We start from the raw sequence: 21,687 nt of genomic DNA on the forward strand, positions 1-21,687 counted from the left end.
CCCCACCCCACCCCACCCCACCTCACCCACCATGTAGAAAGGTACTACAACACATGGCAAAAAAATAGTTTTGAAGTTGAAATAATACAAATAACAATGTTCATAGAGTTCAGTATCAATTTCTATTCTACTATCAATGTCCATCATGGATTATAGAATGTACTATTAGGCGAGATCAATAGTTCAATGTATAAAAATCTACTGGTAAATTCTTTTAGTTAAGCCCAGACCCCCCCCCCCCTTCTAACATACTTAGTCAAAATTTATAATTGTCTCAGAGAGCACAATCAATTTCAAAATCAGTATGTAGTAGTATGTAAGTACTATGAATTCAAAGCCAGTATGTAGTGAGAAAAATTGACACTTTGTTTAATGTATTTCAGTGCCATACATTTACTACAGTGAAAATTAATCTTGCCCCTTATAAAGTGCAATAAGCTCCCAATTCTTTTTATAACAGGTTTGCTACTAAAATATCATATATAAAAAAATCCTAGAAATAATTCAGAACTTTTACATACTGTTTGATGAAGGTAACTAGTGATGTCTGTATTTGATCTTCACATGCATGTCTTGACTCTCTACACATTATGCTAATTAGGAACTCTAGTAACATCAGACTGCCAGACAACACCAAGGCTGATAGAATCTGAAATATAAGATATATCGTACTCACTAAGTTCACAGGATGGATCGAAATATCACATTGTTTACATTTTACTAACATGTTTTATACAATGAAGGTATTTAGACAATATTCAAGTGCTGACTAAATCTATACAGTAGCTAAAGAGGGATACCGATCAAGGAAAAGATGTTTTCATAAACTTTGAGTTCTAGAGAGCCATTTCATGATTTCACATCACATAAATTTCACTTGTTGGACAACACCAAATTGAAAGTCTTTTTCACTTCTATTGTTTTACCAGTATACTATTGCCTCATGGTCTTAACAGACATGAATATGCATTGGATGAACAATGAATATTCATGACTCCTAATTGCTTATTACCTTAATATAAGTAGTCATGAAATGACTTGCTAAAACCCAAAGTTCATGAAAATTTCCTGGAGTAGTGTTCCTCTTTAATTTCACATTGTGCATATCAAACAAAAGTTCACGCTGATTCAGAAGTTGAGGGCGCCCCACTCAAATTAATGTGCATGCAACCGTGACTAGTTTGAACTAACATTTCTCACAGTAATATGTGTGTGTTCTATATATGTGTTGACACAGAATGTAGTTATTTGAAACAAAGTAGACTGATGAATTGTAAATGCTTACGATAGGATAAGTTCCTAAAACAGACAAGATTTAAGCACTTCAAATTACAGTGACCAAGAAAAACATCAAATATCAAGTTAACTTTACCTTGCCAATAGCTCCTACATAGTCATTATACTTAGGGCTACCCTCAATAAATTCAGACGACTTCAATGGAAAATTATCAGCCACCATTCGATCTAAACGACTCCTGAAATAACAATGTCAGACACAATCATTGAATTTTCATTTTCATTTTTTTTTTTTTGGTGTTATCAAATCTTTGGTTGAAACGTGTGTATTCTTACAGTTTCAAAGTGCAGGTAGGGGTTTTCCCTCATATCCCTCCTCTACCCTTTCCAACTTGATGCATAATTTGATGACAATATAAAAGCTATCTTACAGCAGCTGATCATCCTTCCCCCTCCCGTCACTTCCTCTACCCCTGTAAAAGTTGACATTACTAGGTAACTTGATATCAATACAAAAGCTATCTCACAGCAGCTGATCACCCCTCCCCTCCCCTCACTTCCCCAACTCCTCCAAAGTTGACACATAGTAATTTGATACTATCTTACTGCAGCTGATCAATCTGTGGTTCTGGAAGTCTGGAGAAGAAGTAGAGGATATCAAGAACACGACTCTTGAAAGCCAGTGATGTGTTAGTGTCTGTCAGCATATACAGGTACATGTCAAATACTGGCTTGAAGGCTGCATGCTTAGGGTCAGATACAAACTGTAAATAAAACACAGTATGAACAATCAACTACAAACTGAAAGCAAAACATAGTATAATGTTTTTACAAAAGTTATAACGCACAAGCAGTTCAAAGTTTTTAGTATTCAGCTTTCGATCTGTCTTGGTCGATGATCATAATCAGAATGACAAATTTCATAGTTACAGCTGACCACTAGGTGGCGGTATGATCAGCTGATTGCAGATGTTAGGTAGGTCAATGCCCTCTTCTCTGTTGATCCTGGAATAGTAGCATCTAATGTTGACAGCCTTTCTGGACTTCCTTGAGAAATCTATGGAATTTGTCATTCTGATGAGGATCATCGATCAAGACAAATCGAAAGTTTAGTGCTAAAAACTTTAAACTGCTTTTTGCATCTTTGTAAAATCATTTGCTCTACCAAAACTGATGAACATTTTTGGTCATAGTATAATGTATTTACAACCAGCTATAAACTGAAAACAAAACATCTTGACAGTATCAAAATAAAGCGTAAAATGTAAAACATAAATTCAATACTATTAATTGAAAATATAAAGCTTAAAACAACTCAAGTAATGGAGGATGCAAAGTTAATAGCCTTTGGTAAGGAGATAGGGAAAGATCAATACATACTTAGCACTGCATCAATTATTAACTGTATTGTTGTTTTACTGTCTATAACACTGAGTATATTTGCATAAAAAAATATAAATATTTGTGACATTACCTTGGAATCAATCTGTAGAAATTTCTTGAGAAGAATAAGAATGGATGTCCTCTGGTCATGTGTAGCGCCCTCACTCCACCATGGTTTTAATAAATTCCAATTAGACAGTACAGCAGAATGTACTACCATACCTTGTCTGTGAAGATTAACAATTATTTAGTGTTGGTATATCATAAGGCTACTTTATGTCTTTTCCTGTTTATGGGGCTCTTCATCCTTGTCATTATTTGACTTTTTTTTTGAGAATCTTGACCGCTTGAATCACATCATAATTGGATAAATTTGGTAGTTTTTGGTGAAAGCTATTTAATTTAAGGTCATCTTTTCAAAGTGTTACACAATGAGTAATAGGCAGAATACGTCAGTCATGAAATTTAACTGACCTACCAGTGTACCAGTCTAAGGACAAACTCATATCTGAATTGACCACTGGACAAATAAATACAGCTTGATGTTTCATGCTAATTTTAAAGCCCCTTAACACAGTGGGAAAATCCACACAAGCTTTGAATACTTACAAATTACATGTGATTACCAAAATGACATCTTAAGTCTACAAAAAAGTTGACTTTATTTTTTTCAATTTATAACACATACAAAATGCAAGTTAGATAGAGTACTTTATGAGTACTTTTCCATAATTCAACATTGTTTTTATTCAAAAGTACACACACTTACTTTTTTCTAAGTTCTCTGTTGTTAGCGATATGATCCAGTAACCCATTGAGTATAGTACTGACTATGATAGACTCAGATGATGCATATTTCAGTAATGTGGGTATCACGTCCTGACTATGTTGTGCTAGCTGGGTGTTGATTGGTGATTTGAATTGACTATAGAAAGTCAACCCATAGTACCCGGCACTGCTTTCAATACTACCTGATTTGACGGCTGTTTTGTTCAGTAAACAGGTCAACAGTTCCTTGGACTATGCAGGAAAAATTGAAAAATTCATTAAATTGATGATTACAGCTAAAACAGCAAGCATTACTATCAAAGTCGTAATATTTTGGAAGTTGAGAACACAACATAATTGTTATTGAGGAGAATCCTAAAAAAGCTGATTAATGTCGACAAAATTATCATTTTCTTCTGCTGCGCCTCGTCTGTGGAATGAACTACCAATTGAAATTCGCGAACAAGTTACAATTAGCACATTTAAAAAACACTTAAAGGTGATTCAAAATGCTCACATTCACTATCGCTAATTTGCTAGACGACATGTTTGTGAAATGCATGTTCTATCTGGAATACCCTTACCCAATTGGTCAGTAGGAAAGCTGTATATCTGCATGTTAACAACTGGAATGTTTTTACCTGATTGGTCAATAGGAAAGCTGTATAATATTGCATGTTAACAACTGGAATATTTTTACCTGATTGGTCAATAGGCATGTTACCAACTGTGATATTCTTACCTGATTGGTCAATAGGAAATCTGCATATTTGCATGTTACCAACTGGGATATTCTTACCTGATTGATCAATAGGAAAGCTAGGTCAAGTAGCCTGGTGGCTAATTCGTGTGATGTAGGTGCCAGGTGAGATACAATCAAAGTATGGCCTTTCTTGGTGGCAATACTCTCAAACACAGCAGTCAATAAATTGTGAGATAACTTGTCTCCTGTAATACCTCCCTGGAAAAAGAAATATTAAATTTGTGCAATTAACAAAATTTAACACCTTCAAAATTTATGAGACACTACACACAATTGATATTTAGTGAAAGTAAAAACTGAAGCTTTCGTCCACACCTGTGAACTTGTCCTGATCAACAGTCTGATGTTCTGGGTTGGTCACATGACTCATCACTGGAATGAGATGTGTGAATGTTTAAAATGACCCCATCCCAGTTGTGATTAGGTATAGACTTCCTGATATAGATGGCTTCCATTACATGATGTTAAAACCAACACTGGTCCTTGTCAAGTACTTCGACATTATCCTATTTGCTGATAACCTGCATCATTTTGACAACAAAGTGGCGAAGTCTCCTCCCCTGTACATACACCATCAAAGTTGACTCCACTATCAGGCTAACTGTAGCAATGCACATTCCATTATTGACTTATGGTTTTCCATTCTGGGTTGTTCATTTACGTATGAGTCTCAAATTGATGATGTGCTCTCATCATTTCACAGTTTGATGTATCATTTGATGTAAAACTTACCTTGAGTTGTAGTGCTGGTAGTAGTAATTTAGTCTTGTGTAGTTGTTCATATCCTGATACCATGTGAGTTAATTTCACAAAGTCTATGTCTTTATCACTGCCTTTTAGAATCATTGGTGAGATGTTGAGAATGTCTGCAGGTCTGCAAAAGTAAACAGGAATGTAACTCAACACAATGCCAATGTAATGATGGTGGTGGTGGTGGTGGTGGTGATGGTGATGATGAATGCCAATATGATGGTGGTGGTGGCGGTGGTAGTGGTGGTGATGATGATGATGATGATGATGAATGCCAATATGATGGTGAAGGTGGTGGTGGTGGTGGTGGTGGTGGTGAGTGTGGTGGTGGTGGCAGCGGTGGCAGTGATCATTATACTGATAATGATGACAATAATGACAACACGATGATGGTGTGGTATTTATGGACTAATGAGTCAATTTTGTTTTTTGAAAAAAACTGTTATCTATTCTGATATTAATACACATAAAAATGCATCTGATACAACATGGTGTTATTACACCACCACAGTTATTGTGTTTTATCCCCATAAAAACACTTAGCAATATAGAAATTATCTGAATTCTTACCCTTTCTGAGTAATTCTCTTCTGAATACATTTCTTTAAATCAGCTGACACATTAGTTGGAGCCTTCTGACCAATCAGCATCAATAACTGACCAGTCTGTGGATTCAAAATATCAATATTAAAATCTTTACCATTATCTTGTGACCAGATGAGAGTTCTATCGTGGGATATAATATGGTTTACATGTATTTGAAAGTGTTCAACATTTTAGTTTAGAACATTTAGTTACCGACCCTGGTTGGTAGATTATTGTGTGATTTGCATATTTACACTGGTTGGTAGATTATTGTCTGATTTGCATACCTACCCTGGTTGGTAGATTATTGTGTGATTTGCATACCTACCCTGGTTGGTAGATTATTGTCTGATTTGCATACCTACCCTGGTTGGTAGATTATTGATAACTTCAACGTCAGCCATATCAAATCCTACAGTGGTTGGATCCAATACACAGCTTAGGAGAAGATCATGTAGATGACTGCCCCATAGAGTACTGGGTATGGCCTAAACAAAATACAGGCAAAGAATTCTCAATTTATTTCCATGTTTAAAGAAGTTATTAATAGACATAAATTATGCTAAATGTGAGCGAATCAGCATGTCACTGCACTTAAAAATCTAATGTGTTCCTTTATAAACTTGTCAATGAGTGGATTTTTCATAGCCCTTGGGTGTATGAGGCCAATTAGTGGGCCTAGGAAGTCATACAGTGCAAGACATAAAACTTATAGTGTTTTCGCTACGGTTGGGTAACCCTGGTAACAGAAATGAGGAAAGGAGAAAGTTGCAGTTTCCCGTACACTCTACCTTAATTTTGTTTGGGAACGCCGGTCAAATTACTGGGGAACCCCACTAGATTTTACCGGCTTACCACCCCTTAACAAAAAACACTGACTTAAATATGTTTATACTAAATGTCATAATGCAAGTAAACATATTTTCCTCTCACCTTACTGAGTTCTTGGGAGTGAAATGCCAACAATACAGTCAAGAAATCCATGACTCTGACGATGACAGTACATTTGATTCTGTTGTAATCTTCCATTTCTCTAGGTGTATACACCATCCCAGCTGGAGTTGTTTTTACACACTTGGAAGCAGCATAGATATCCTCTGCAGCAAGTTTTGTCATGAAGAAATCTAATGCTTTGAATAGCTGGGTGGGTCTTTTGGCTTTACCTGAACAAAAACCAAACATAGAATTATGTTTATTTGTATAAGTTGTCATAAAATGAAATCTCATCATAGTTTTTAAATCCTCTAGGCGTGCATTAAAACTTTTAAGTTCATTTTGTAAGTTTGTCTGCAAGAATTGTTGACATCTTCTTCACAGTATGACGTCTGAGATTGATATCGGTTATGTTGCTAAATTTGAAATTATGAAAGCAAGTATGTTGGAACATTTTAAAGGCCCATGTAAGATCTGGTTAATATTAAAATTTTGAGAAAATTGATTGTTTGTATAAATATATCTAAGCCATGCATGTGAAAGGCCACATTTCAGGATTTCAATCTCTCACCAAGGGTGTGTGTGTGTGGGGGGGGGGGGGGGAGTGAGGGGGGCATGAACAAGTATCATACTCATCTGTAAATATTATCAGTTGGTTCTAGTAATTTTTCATAATGCTGCTAATAACAAGCCTTCATAGAAGACATAGCCCTCCCCCACACTGGTGTGCTGTATAGAGAAGTTATTGTGTAAAATGTGAATGGTGTCTCTATAGATACAAAATAGGACATATGAAGGTGAACGGACATATGGACAGATGGAGGGAACACAATGTAATAGCTCACTCCAGACAGTGCGCACTGGGGCCTAACAAGTCATACCAATTAGTAGCAACTATGACTGTCAATGTCTGGTCTATGGTGTCTGATGTGATCTAATCACCCTCAACAACTGGGGTGTGTGTGTGTGTGTGGGGGGGGGGGGGGGGGGGGGGCTACACATGTCATATACCTACTTGTGAATATGTCAGTTGGTCCTAGTAGTTTTTCTCCAATGATCCATGTATAGCAGTCTAGTGCAGCTAACAACAAGTCATACCAATTAGTAGCAACTTTGACAGTAAATGTCTGGTCCATGGTGTCTAATGTGGGATGTTTAGATATACCAGTCCTATGACCTATTTTACTACCTCCACCTTCAAACCTACAAATAAACAAATACAAAGATCAGCATAAACAGTTGACAGATGGATGCACGAGAGTGCCTAACTTGTAATTTAGTCTGATCTGATTCCAAAGGTTTAGCGACTGACATTTTGATTTCGCGGTCCTTTTCTTGTCTACGATGATAGCTGTGTTCCACTGGTCTAAAAGCCATGCCCCACTACACACATAACATGTGCAAGGCATATTAGCATAAATTTGAATAGAATATAACATAAATTATGTAATGACCAGAGTGAGGTTGAAGAGTCAGATTTCCATGACAACACCTAATTGTGGATTCATCATGTGACCTGATGGCATGAGTTATGTACTGGACCAATCACATTCTATACAGGAGTGTCATTGCGAGACCAGTGGAACACACCTATGATCGTAGACAAGAAAAGGATAGCGAAATTCAAAATCAAAATGTCAGATAGGATAGCAAATAATGTAGGAGTTTCGAGTCTACAAGTACACTGAAACATATTGTAATAAAAACAGAACCCTATGCCATGTGAGTGGCAGTATGTGCACATGAAAATACGACAGCTGAGAACACTGCAAGAACTCCTGCAAATACCCTGAGTACATTTGCACTCAGGCATCATGGGATTCTGTCATATTATCTCTTATTTCAGACATAACTATATCATATTACCAACACCTGGATGTTTCTTGATAGTTACCTAGAGATGTAGTAATCCACTCCTTTCTCCTTCAAGGTATTCTTCATCCATACAGCTGGACTGTTGTTACCTGTATGATAACATTACATTATGATAACTCATACAAGTATCTTCATTTATATCTTAAACTTAGTACAAATTGACCTTTGAAAGACATAAATCATATATGATAAATATATTAAATATTATACATATATATAGTAGGAACTCAAAGTGACTGAAAAGAGAAAATCTCTCTAATAATTCTGGTTGGTTCAAGTATATAATATTAAACTAATGCAATAATAGTCTCTGAGACTGTAAACTGTAAATTTAAGTGGTACTTTCGCCACTGAGAGTTTTATTTCTGATATGATATCGAAAAGGGAGAATGCATCCCAAGAATAAACAAAGTCTACATAGATGAGAACATAAAAACTATGTGAAAAAGATTATTATAATAAGTTAATTCTAACATCAAGGACCTACCTGGTAGAAGTGGTACTATTTTACACAGTAACACCATACATTGGTGTCTACATTCAGTCTGTGGACGTCCACATTGCTTGACTAACCAGGTTACCATGTGACTCAATGTAGGACACTGGTCTCGGTTGAAATCTCTACAAGTCAAATAAAAATAAAATATAAATTTTTAAACTCAAATTACTTCACTTTGTTATTTTGCTGTTCACTCTACCATAGCACTCAAAATCCAAAATATAGTCAGCTGTTTTCATATATTGAACAAAACATTTGGGTATAAGCATTACTGTAACAGTAAACTATTAATCGCTGTCAACTCTAAACTGCGCTTATTTTTTATTCTTGAAGTTTTCAATCTTGCCGCTACATAGGAGCATGAAATGTAACATCTACAACATTTCTTAAAGACTGTGACAGTTTCTGTTGATAAGCATACTGTTTCTAGTATGTATGGGTACTTAAAGATATCTTACCTTGGTACTCTCCTGTTCTTGGTTTCTTTATTTAGCAAATTGGCTTTGACTCTAAGAATTCGTTCTAAATGTGTGATCACTTGAACACATTGCTGCTGAGTACCTATATATATATATATCAATAAATAGTTAGCAAACTGAAATACATGATATCACAGTATTTTAAGTTTAACAAAGAAATCACTGAGATAAGGCATAGATAGTCTTCTTGGGCTAAAAATTTAAACTATTTGTGTTTGCCAACAGTATCAAAGAATTAAACCTAAAAAGAGCAAATTCAATCCAAATGCCATATTGTATATGAGCCTCTGAAATTGTACAAGTATCAACTTGAAGGTTTTTTATTTCATGGTTTTCCTGGGTAAAATTTCACAGTGTACATCATGGCCCTCCATCATCATTTTCAGGAACGCTCAATTTTTTCACAATATCATCATCAAAATTTTGAAAATGGTGACATTGACATGCATGCATACGTGTTCTGGTTTTCAGTTGATTATAATTTTTAAAGGACTGAAACTATGAGTATAATTTATACTACTTAACTTACCCAATGATTTGTCATCTGCATGTGCAATAGCTAGACTGTTGATGAAAGTTACTAAGATTTCCAAAGTAAACTGGTCAACTAGGGATTCTTCTTCCCTTTGATGCAAAGTAAACAGTCAAATAATTACCTTCTGATGGATTTCCAGATTTCAACAAATGAGGTAGTTTTGTATGGATCCAATACACAACATATGGGAGTGATAAATGGGGGTGGAGGGTGGGTGGGTCTTGGTGAAATGAATAAATGCATGTACTGGGAATAATAGTGAGAAAACAAATCTGAATTCAGCAACTTTAAAGCCTGCTGGCTTTATCATACACTATATGTTATAGTTCACTGTGATGAAGGCTCTGTTCTGGTTTACTATAAGGTCTAAAGTATGCAGAAATATACATTCAATCTTTAATATATCTTTCACATGTTTCACATCTCACATCAGCCCCTTTTCTACAAAATATTTGTTTCTTTTTCTAGACACTTAATCTTGTAACAGGTTCCATTGGTAGATCAGAAATGGTGTCAGTATGTATATGAAAGATTAATAAAAAAAAAACACCCAAAAACTCCAACAACAACAACAACAACAACAACAACAACATAAATCAAAGTTGTGGGAATGCCATACTGATACAACCCAGTGCGTTTGCTTCAAGCAAAGACAAAATTAGGTAAAAACAATGATACAACAATGGGTGCATTGGACATAGGTTCGTGCAATGCTCTTATCAGTTTGTTTACATCCGTGGAAGTTATAATGTAACAGTTGTACTCAATGTTATAACTGTAGTGTTCTATCAGTAACAGAGTTCCTGTTGCTTTGATAACTTACCAGTGATTTACCATCTATACTACAACCGACACTTTACATAAACCTTGTCTTTTTCCTGCTTACCACAAGCAAGTAAATATACCAGTCTTTTCTTGCGGGTTGTACAAACTTACCTAAAAACTGTGTAAATTTTGTTAAAGGCTAACGCTGCACCAACTCTCTTGAAAGCATTTGGATGTAATGCCATACTGTACAGTCGCTTTAACAATGACTTGGTATTAATTGGACTCTTCTCTTGTTGCTATGACAACAAAACAAAGAATACATATAATCCTTAGTAAAATATTCAAGATTTGTCAAAATTTGAAGAACCACTTCAATTAATTTACTCAAATATACATACAAATTATTTCAATTAACTTTTTAATTAATTTTTTTAATCTTCTCTATTCTAATTGTTCATGTTTTTTTTGGGGTTTTTTTACCTTCTTTGAGGTCTGTTTGATTGACCAATACAGGAATTCCTTGGTACATTTAGCACTGAAATCTCTCAAAGCTGTATCAGTGGGGTGGCATATACCATCCTGTATATGAAAATAAATGTTATCTGTGTTATTGTAGGTTTTGGTATTAGTGAAGAGAAACAATCAACCTCATGCACAGTATACTGTAGAATACAATAGTTGAGCTCACTTATCTTTAGTTAAGTGATATGGGGGGGGGGGGGGGGGGGGGGAATGACACCATAGTTCCATGACAAATTTCTTAGTTTATTTGAACAAATTTCCCAAGTTATTGTATTGAATAAAGATTATTATTATTATATTATTATATTGTATTTTAGCATTACAGGAAATGAGCCTTGTGCTATGGGAATACATGAATTTCAGGCACTGGGATATTGATGTTCCATGTAGATACCAGAATAGTTCACATGAAGTGGTCAATGTCATAACTTCCAGAAGTAACTGTAACAGTAACTGTTAATTAGTACATGTGCATATGGTTCTGAAGTCTCAAATGCAATGACAAAAAACATTCTCTATTAACTAATAGTACAATTGACTGAAAGAGATTCATTTTATTTGTTTGTCTTACCAATATTGCATCCAGCATCGTCATTGTTTCTGGGCTTTCAAATTTCTTGTTACAAGTAAACCAGTGAATTAACTGCATAACTAGGGGTTCAAATAATTGTCTGGCAACCTAGGGAGACAAATTTACATGATTATAGTACACAGCACTACAACCCTTAACAGTGAAGTAAAGCACTTTGCCTATTTGCCTCACTCACTCATAACGTTTCATATCAACATTGTTTACAGATTATTTACAGATTGATTAATACATTGATCAAGAGACACCACATACTGGGCTGCTGAAAGCAATTGAAACCATATACCCTTTACACTTAATGTGGATGCTATAAATGAGTGTGGCAATTAAATCATGCAACTGTTTTACTTGTGTGTTACAAGTTGTACAAAGCATTATCCATTTCCTTTCTATTTTCTTTTCCTCATTAAGTATTTACTACAATCTTTTATCATCTTTTCATTTTCTATGAAAATAAATAAAATAACGGTGTAACAGCATATTTCAAATAACTTGTTATCAGATAAAGTTTCCATTTTAATAATTACTACTAACTGTATTAAACTGTTTTTTTTTAAAACCTCAAAGCATGTACTATTCCACATGTTACACTAATTTATACATAAACATGATATATTCAAGTCAAAATAGCAAACAGATTCCATGTATTTGAATCGGTTGATCTCACTACTATACCTGTTCCACATCACAAGCCAACTGTAGTAACACTGGTAATACTTTCTTATAAAGTTTCTCCATTGGTGCCTACAGGTAACCATGGAAATGAAACAAAAACTTTACATTAAACATACAAAGGAATTCACTCAACACATTAAGTTAGTAGACACTACAGGGAGTCACTGAAAACATTAAAGGACGAATCAATCCTGGGTCAGAGTCACGACATTTTCAAAAGTGTATCAAGCCAACATTTTTGTGAATACAGTCCCCACAACGCAACTACTTTCAAAAATACAGTGACAGAGTTCTTTCATGTATATTCATAATAACATAGTACAACATTAGGGATTATATTATAGCATTACCAATTCCAGTGAATTTTGTGACGTCATCGCTGTACATTATTACTGATAATGTACTCCGCTATTGGGCATCGCGGCCCCGGAACGAGCATAACAATACAAGCTTATTTGTTCTGTTTCTTCATACGACTATGTATTTTTTCGAAATGTATGTTGTTACTTATGATTGTCATTTCCACCTTTTAAAAATACAACGCATTCATGAAACAAATTTGTGTTCACAGCAGTTCATTGAAGTGTATATGTGTGAGTACGTGTACGTACACGTGTCGTATTCAGCTTCCGGGCCAAACATGGCCGACGATGTTCAGCGCTGTGTATATTATACGTTGTTTTGCGTTTCTCGGTCTACAAATTCACTGGAATTGGCAAAACTATAAAATAATAACAATAATGTACGCCCTCCCAGTCCATAATGGACTCAAGCAAACTTTGCACTCCATAATGGGCTCGGCTGTCGCCTCGCCCATTATGTCGTTCAAAGTTTGCTTTCGTCCATTATGGGCTGGGAGGGCGAACATTATTGTTTAAATGAAAAATTGGTAATACTATAAAATGTAAAACAGCAGTGACAGGGGTTCGATGAGCTCTATCAGCACGTTATACTGTCAAAGTCATCTAGCCATAATGAACATCATCTTAATACAACCCTATTTATATGCAGATCAGGTCTTTAAGCTGTAAATGTTTGTTTGTCCTCAACAACACATTCAAGCAAATGATAGTAATTCATTTCCGTTTCTAGATAAAATTGTGTGAGAGATTGATTTGACAACTTTTAATAAATAATATGACTAAGGTTATTTAGTATTCATATACATTTATCTTATAACACATTGCTATGTTCAAATTCAGTGATCTTAATGTTTATCACAAAATGTTCATTGGCCTTGTTTTCAGTTTTCATGCCATTCTGGGTGTATTTTTTGTCCATTGACGCTATTTTTTTCTTCTGGTTGTCATTATCTGAACATCTCAAATTTTAAACTCCGAAATCAAAATATTTTGTTTTTGCCTGCCTCTAATATTTTGCAGAACAGTGCCCTCTCTATCAAGAATAACCGAGTGTCTGAACTGTTGATGTCATCTACAGTCATTTGGCAGCATCAACGCTTGTTCAAGAACAGAAAATGTTTGGACTGTCGACATCATCTACAGTCATGGCGGCAGCATTGACACTTGTTCAAGAACAGAACATTTCTATTATGACGAAAGTTATTCAAGTAAGGAGGAGACTTTTAGAGAAGCAATGGCTTTGTGGTTTAATTCAATAATTTGAAATTTATAATTAAAGTAATTTGAGAAAGAGAGAAACATGAACTTGAAGAATATAACTTTTTTTACCTTTTTTTTAATCGCACGACCAAATCATAGTTGCTTTGAAAAAGTAAAGAGAAACAAAAAACAAACAGGGCCACCCTTATGTATACAATGTTGTATATTTTTTTCTGAAATCACTAAAGATAGCTTACTAATCTAGAGAGACTAATATTGACTTTACTCACCTTGTCTTGTTTCCTATCTGGTTGCTGTGCTCCTCTACCCACCATGTATAATACTAGTGAATGTAATAGTTCACATGCAGCTACCTAGAATATAGAGCATGACGCAATGTCAGAAGTCAAACAATTACATGTAAATAATTATATTTACAGGAGAAATAAAGATGTCTTGGTGTTTCACTCATAAGACACAACATTTTCACACACATACATGCACACACACACACACACACACACACACACACACATTCACATACACACACACATTCACACATATACGCATACACACATTCACACACACACACACACATTCACACATTCACACACACACATACACACACATATAAACATATACACACATACACACACACCTTCAACAGCAGAAGAAACAATTAGAGGTGCTGCACACAGTGGGGATGTAGAAGCAGACAAGTTAACATGTTGATTATCAGTTGGAAAGTAAACAATTGAACCCATTAAAATCATATCCAATTTTTTTTCAGCAGAAACCTGTTTTTACTGCACTGTGAAAGAATAGCAATGCTTTATCAATGTTCAATGTGATTGGGCACAGGATCCTGCTGTATGGTGTCTCTGTTATTGTTAGTCTAGAATTGTAATGTGTCTATCTTTTTGTTAAACACCATGTCTCATGAGTGAAACACCACTGTGACAGCAACTTCATTTCTCCTGTACTGACTGGTAGAATTAAATACATATATTATAGATAAACAAGTTTCCACAGGTGAATTTCAATCAAATTTATACACTGACCAAAGTTTATGACTGAATTAGTTGTCCAAATGACATTTACTAACAAGTTACAAATACAGCTATTCCAGGACCTATATTTTATTAAAACTATTACCGATATGTACATACATGCATGGACAGACTGAAATGTATAAATATGTGAAATGAAAGCATGAAAACTTTTTGAAAACATTTTTGGACACAAGATATGGCTGCATAGAATATTGTGAATTGTTCATTTGAAATATTCAGACAAACATAATATCTACCTTTGTTTGTCTGTCACTAGAAGTCTTGGCCAGTTCTACAACTCTTGGAAGGAAAGGATCTGAAAAATGATTATATGGAATTAATTTATGAATACTGTTGCACTGAGAGACTCTCAGGGTAGCTCACGGGCCGGCTAGGGTGGGACTCCAGTGGGAAAGACCACACCAAATACACTGAGTATGTTCACTACATCTTTTACTGTCTAGCTGCTAGGGTGGAACTAACTATACATGAATTAGCAACACCCACCTAGGAATTATATTTACATATAATGTACATAGATTACAGATTTATGGTTTGCACATGTGTGTTCCACATGATCGCACTTCTTACAAATACAAATTGGTCTAAACACACATGATCACAATATTGTCATCAACTTTATTTGTCATTTCATACATAACCATTATTTTGTACTCCATAAATGACTACTTCACTCATATGATCTATTTATGATAGTTAACTTACCCAGAGCAATGACAGGTTTGATGTCCATAAAAGGCATTGCGAATTGTAACCTCTCCTCGGTATCCCAGGCAACAGCTTTCTTAGCAACCTCTTTGTTGCTACTTTCCAACAAGTATGAATTGATGGAGCCTCCAAGGGAACCTAGTAACCGTACAATTTTAAACTTGACAGCTACCAATGGAGATTCTTCACTCTAAACATAACAAAAGACAGTAAGTTGAATATCTTTGGAATAGGAAATGACTCATTTGCAGATTTGACGTGGGTCTTCTTCTAATATCTACTATATTGATAAAATCATGCAAAACAATTATTGTATTAATAGACAGACATGTATTGTGAATCTGGGTGTACAATTTTGAATCTCATATAGAGATACTGGGCCCTTGTAAGTAACTGCATCCTTGCTCGAGTGAGGGCGCTAACACAGTCTATAAGTATGGCAATATAGCCAGGAGTGTGGTACCACTTGCAACCTGGCATTTTCCATCACCCGAAAATGATTTCTGATAAAAAAAAAGGAAATCCTACTGGTTGAAAACAATCAAATCTAACCTCTCCTGCAGCTTCAGCAGCTTTCAGTACTTTTACAGGTATTTTCCTTGTTCCTCTTCCGCTCTGGGTTGTCAAACTGACAGTCTGAGATGTATTACCATTGTTGCTATCACTACCTGTACATACAATCATGTATTACATAGTTTAGTACTGTAAACACGTTCAAGATTACATTCGGAAAATCCACTGGCTTTCGGAAAACATCTGTTTTTTTTTTCACATTTCAAAGCAAAGCATGCATTAAACACAGAATGCATATGTCCTGACATTACATTTTAGTAAAAGTCATGGAGCCAAATATGTATGTTTTGTAAAACCACATCCATTCTGTAATTCTAGAAAAAAGGAGACAGACATTTTGGTGTGGATGTGCGGTGTATGGGGCCAGGTAGATATCATGTTATTGGTTGCATAACTTGATGTTAGGGAACAGTATATATTATCACCAGAGCTGGATATAGCAGACACTGACCATGCAAATCTTTCTCTTTTGTCATTGCGTCAGTGCAATAAGACCATATCTGCTATACAATATTATAGCAGCACTGACCCAATACGTTGTGTGCCTATATACATGAAGGATATCAAGAGAATTTTGAAGCTAGAGTCAATAAAAGAGACTTCGCAAAATAAACCTACTTTTATCAGCAGCAGTCTTAAGATAATCATCCAGCCATGGTAGTAATTCTTTGTAATATGGTTGGAAAGCATGACGTGGTAATTTGAAAGCCCACACTTCTATGGCTTCTAGTCCAGCATGGGCCAGGGGTAAGTAACTTAACCCAATCTTAAATGTCATCTGTAAACAAAACATAGGTATGAATTACCTATAAGCCTAACTAGTCTTTTTTATTCTACATGCATTTATTTTAAAGCTACAAATAATAATTCTCAGCAAAGACAATACAGCCAAGTTATTTAAATGTTTGAAATTTGTACAAAATAATGTATTATGGACTCTACAACAGAAATTGCGCTACAACAGAAATCCAAGAAAACAAACCTGCTAGGCTGGTACAACAGTGGCAACATCAGATGCTACAATCTCATGCAGTAAAGCTAATGCAAGGAAACTAACCTGCAATGCTGGTACAACAGTAGCAACATCAGATGCAACGATCTCATGGGGTAAAGCTAACACAAGGAAACTAACCTGCAATGCTGGTACAACAGTAGCAACATCAGATGCTACGATCTCATGCAGTAAAGCTAACACAAGGAAACTAACCTGCAATGCTGGTACAACAGTAGCAACATCAGATGCTACAATCTCATGTGGTAAAGCTAACACAAGGAATAAACATGATGCCAATAAATCATCTTTAAACTGCTTCAAATGAATCAAAACTTCTTTGATAAACTTCTTGAATAGATGGAAAGCTGCATTCTTATCAGCAGTGACAGCACCCATCTTTGTAACAACCTTTTCCTTAGAATCAGACTTCATGCCTGCATTGATACCAACACTCTGTAATGACAAAACAAATACATACAGTTGATATTACACATATAAAAACAATGTTGAGATCATTATCCATGTATTGATGAATCAAAACACAGACCACAGGGGATTGGGATTGGCCATATTCATTTACAAACATTTATTTGTTGGTTTGTTTATTCTTACATATTTTCCCTACCATGTAATACAGGTAATGATTTGAAAAGCTGGTGCTGTGGGTTTTTTTTAATCACTTTTAACTGACAGTGTTCTTTGTTGGTGTAATAAACCAGCTTTCCTATGACTACCTTCTTAGTTATTTATGAGTTAGTTCTACGAAGTGCCCTCAACCTGTGACCCTTCCAACTGATGACCCTTCCTCATCCCCACTCACCACGTAAAAAGGTCCTTTTTTAAAAGTGATTTAGAAAAAAACCCCACAACACCAGCTTTTCAAATCATTACTTTATTACATGGTAGGGAAAAAGATATTTAAAAAAACAATATGTAAGAGTAAACAATAAACAAAATATAAATATTATTTGTAAACAAATATGGCCAATCCCAAGCCCCTGTGCACAGACAATAGATATGACTATTCAAACTAGTTAAATAGAAGGACTATAAATGTCACCTTTTAGACAACCTTGTTAGTTTCTTGTCACCAAACTTTTCAAAAATATTCTTCAAGATTTGTACTTTTTTAATCATGGGTTAAAACAGGGGGTGACTGTACTAGTTTCCACAGCCCAAAAACAATGTACACTACCTGAAAATATCCTATTTTCTGACAAATCTTCATACAGACAGCCAATAACTTGTAGAAACCACTAACAAATGGCAGCTGAGTGGACAGAACTATCACTTCATGTCCAAAGGTATAGGCCCACCTTTCAAAGTAATATGGACTGTGATTCGGTAGTAAATCCCTGCAAAAGAAGTTCAGTACAAGTTACACATCAGTTTATCTCACCACAGATACTTGTGATTCTACAGTACATTGGTGCAAATTCATGTATAAGACCATTTTGAATGCTGATGGTAAGAAATCGAGAGAGAGAAAGAGAGAAAGAGAGAGAGCGAGAGAGAGAGAGAAAGAGACACAGACAGTGAGAGAAAGAGAGACAGAGAGAGACACAGACACAGACAGAGAGAGAGACAGAGAGAGACACAGACACAGAGAGAGACAGAGAGACACACAGACACATAGAGAGAGAGATAGAGAGAGAGAGATAGATAGAGAGAGAGAGATAGAGAGAGAGAGAGAGAGAGAGAGAGAGAGAGAGAGAGAGAGAGAGAGAGAGAGAGAGAGAGAGAGAGAGAGAGAGAGAGAGAGAGAGAGAGAGAGAGAGAGAGAGAGAGAGAGAGAGGGGGGGGGGGAGGGAGAGAGAGAGAGGGGGAGGGAGGCATTATATTTTGTCTTACCTACAAAAGTCAACCAAATTGATGAATATTTGAAAATCTTTAGGTTTGACAGGTTTCAGACTAGCAGCAGGATCAGATGCGACATCACTAGAGGTTGACACATCTACACTTGTACTTGTACTTGGATCGCTGAATATCTAGTAAACATTACATCAACAACATGCATTAAATTTGTATTACAACGAAAAATAGTTACATGGTTGCATGAGATTAATCTGTTGTGACTGCATGTTGTTTGAAACTTCAGTTTCAAAATGCTGCACCAAACATAAGCACATTACAGTTTAAACTTATTATAAAAAAAATACTAAAAATGATGAAATTTACATTGTTGAATAAAAACAAAAATAAAGTTTATTGAGAAAGAAGGTGATGAAAAAACACAACAAAAACACAATCATGTAGTACACATAAATCTTAGAAACAACACAGTATATAAATATCCATCTTCAGTAATGAAAATTTCTTCTCACAGATTCAAAAAATTTTCACTGACGTCTCGTCAGCATCATCAGGGGTGTACTACAAAGAGCTATTGTCACCCCTGTAGTACACCCTGATGATGCCAATGAATTTCGTACTTACTTACAAGAAATTTTTGACTCGGTGAGTAGAAACTTCCATCACTAAGGATGAACCCAGAGTCCATGAACATTCATTCTTAGATCTATCTTCAGATTTGTAAGTCCAACTACAGTATTCGACTACCACCAGTTGTTGTACATTTTAACAGACTGGATCTTGGGGGAATAGGGAACTTGCAAAGCCGCCATGTTGAATGTTGCATCATGGGAAATGTGATAATAAATACTAATCAAATAGTATTGTAAACAATATTTTTACACTGTTTGTAACCACAAATAATCAATTCATAGTCACCCTGACCAGTGTGGGAAGTTTATTTTATCAGTAGCTCCAGATTAGGTATTACAATAACCAGAGATATCCATCTTTGATATAAACCAGAAATGTTATATTACCTGGTCATCTTCTGCAGTATTGGAGGATAAATCCAGTTTACTGAGAATTCTGAGAATTGAGCTGATTAATTCATCATAAATAATATTATGTAGGGCTTTCTTCTCTGCAGGCAGTAGGTCAATATCTGATTCCTGAAAAGAGTAAATAATCTCAGTCATTAATTCCTTAAAATAAAACTATAACAATCAATCATCTACTTTACAATTTAGGAAATAATTTTGTTTTATTAAGGTACATATGTACCAGTGATTACTTGCTCTGGTGAGCATGCATACTAATGGTATTTTCACTGCAGTGCAATACTGAAAACATGATTGCATACATGTATGCAAATGATATGCAAATGAGGGCATTACCTGACACAAGAAATCATGTGATCGCACAGAATGAATTTTACAGAAAATTCCTGTTTCTGATAAACATTATGTATTAATAACAGAACCCCATGACGTGTGAGTACCACTGTGGGTATTCAGGGTATTCAGAGTTCACTTCAAGCACTTATGCATTGCAAGTACACCAAGTCAGCCACATGTTCCATAAAGATGTTTGATTAACTCTCACAGACACAGCTCAAGTATGCATTAGTGGATTTAAATCATCCAAAGTGAGCACCCACCCTGTTTGGCAAGCTTAGTGTATGAGTTTGATGGATATTGGTGTTATACACTCAAATACATGTACCATGCAAATCAAGTCTTTAACTTCTACACATATAAATAAGGTCTGCAGTGATACACCTGCTACGACATTTACTATTGACTGTATTGAGACCATATTTGAGTAATAATATGTATTTGCATAGTGATAGAATTAGATTAGCATGTATACTGTAAAACTGAGTACCCAATATCTAGCTTGGACACTGTATGCTATACAATGTTACCTTGAGATGTGAACTGTCCAGTAAATGAATCCATAAATCTAAATAATCCTTGTAAGTTACTCTTCTTGCATCCGTCAACACATCTTCATTGGTTTCATCCACTTCAACTCCAGCAATTTCATAAGTTTCCTGTCGAGTCAAGCAGTATATGCATTATTATATCTACTAATAAAAGTGTTGTGTCTTCCATGTATGACTTTGTGTATTCACTTCAATCACATTAGCCTCGTTTTGCTCTCTACTCTGACATGGTTAATAGGAAAAAAACCACTGTGTTTCCGATAATGTTGCCTTTATAAAGGTATTTTCATAAACTTTGGGTTCTGAAGAGTTATTTCGTGATTGCTTGGTTGCCAGGAAACACCAAATTGACATTTTATTTTCACTTCTAATTGTTCTTTACTAGTTCTTTTAGTGATACAACATTGCATAGTGGTCTTAGCAGACGAATATTTTACTGTCAGTGTTATCATATCAATATCAATTAGAGAGATTCAAAGCCCAAGGTTAATGTCAATGTGTCATAATTTTAATTTTAGTTTGTTTTAGCTTGTCAAATGCAATCTTGCCAGAGTACAGTAATATATTGGTACCTACCCCTTCTAAGACCACTGGATGTGAACAAGTTATATTGATACCTACCCCTTCTAAGACCCCTGGATGTGAACAAGTTATATTGATACCTACCCCTTCTAAGAC

General features: G+C 35.4%; 1 protein-coding gene across 1 annotated transcript in view; it reads right to left on the reverse strand.

The window, feature by feature from the left end:
* Positions 1 to 21,687, reverse strand: part of LOC144435101 (DNA-dependent protein kinase catalytic subunit-like) — a 68,814-nt gene that overhangs the window by 37,764 nt on the left and 9,363 nt on the right. Inside the window, exons 14-42 of the mRNA XM_078123660.1 lie at positions 20,989 to 21,117; positions 20,102 to 20,233; positions 19,122 to 19,258; positions 18,466 to 18,625; positions 17,484 to 17,684; positions 16,891 to 17,054; positions 16,256 to 16,361; positions 15,701 to 15,893; positions 15,232 to 15,290; positions 14,213 to 14,296; positions 12,361 to 12,429; positions 11,668 to 11,775; positions 11,055 to 11,153; positions 10,743 to 10,870; positions 9,801 to 9,895; positions 9,251 to 9,353; positions 8,781 to 8,914; positions 8,313 to 8,382; positions 7,434 to 7,621; positions 6,419 to 6,648; positions 5,851 to 5,973; positions 5,471 to 5,565; positions 4,883 to 5,024; positions 4,187 to 4,348; positions 3,389 to 3,639; positions 2,711 to 2,846; positions 1,843 to 2,000; positions 1,373 to 1,475; positions 522 to 649 (exon numbers count right to left, since the gene is read on the reverse strand). Of these exons, the coding sequence (XP_077979786.1) occupies positions 522 to 649; positions 1,373 to 1,475; positions 1,843 to 2,000; positions 2,711 to 2,846; positions 3,389 to 3,639; positions 4,187 to 4,348; positions 4,883 to 5,024; positions 5,471 to 5,565; positions 5,851 to 5,973; positions 6,419 to 6,648; positions 7,434 to 7,621; positions 8,313 to 8,382; positions 8,781 to 8,914; positions 9,251 to 9,353; positions 9,801 to 9,895; positions 10,743 to 10,870; positions 11,055 to 11,153; positions 11,668 to 11,775; positions 12,361 to 12,429; positions 14,213 to 14,296; positions 15,232 to 15,290; positions 15,701 to 15,893; positions 16,256 to 16,361; positions 16,891 to 17,054; positions 17,484 to 17,684; positions 18,466 to 18,625; positions 19,122 to 19,258; positions 20,102 to 20,233; positions 20,989 to 21,117 (3,887 nt within the window). The remainder of the gene's footprint in view (positions 1 to 521; positions 650 to 1,372; positions 1,476 to 1,842; positions 2,001 to 2,710; positions 2,847 to 3,388; positions 3,640 to 4,186; positions 4,349 to 4,882; positions 5,025 to 5,470; positions 5,566 to 5,850; positions 5,974 to 6,418; positions 6,649 to 7,433; positions 7,622 to 8,312; positions 8,383 to 8,780; positions 8,915 to 9,250; positions 9,354 to 9,800; positions 9,896 to 10,742; positions 10,871 to 11,054; positions 11,154 to 11,667; positions 11,776 to 12,360; positions 12,430 to 14,212; positions 14,297 to 15,231; positions 15,291 to 15,700; positions 15,894 to 16,255; positions 16,362 to 16,890; positions 17,055 to 17,483; positions 17,685 to 18,465; positions 18,626 to 19,121; positions 19,259 to 20,101; positions 20,234 to 20,988; positions 21,118 to 21,687) is intronic.

Source organism: Glandiceps talaboti, chromosome 5 (assembly GCF_964340395.1).
Source record: "Glandiceps talaboti chromosome 5, keGlaTala1.1, whole genome shotgun sequence".
Taxonomy (NCBI): domain Eukaryota; kingdom Metazoa; phylum Hemichordata; class Enteropneusta; family Spengelidae; genus Glandiceps; species Glandiceps talaboti.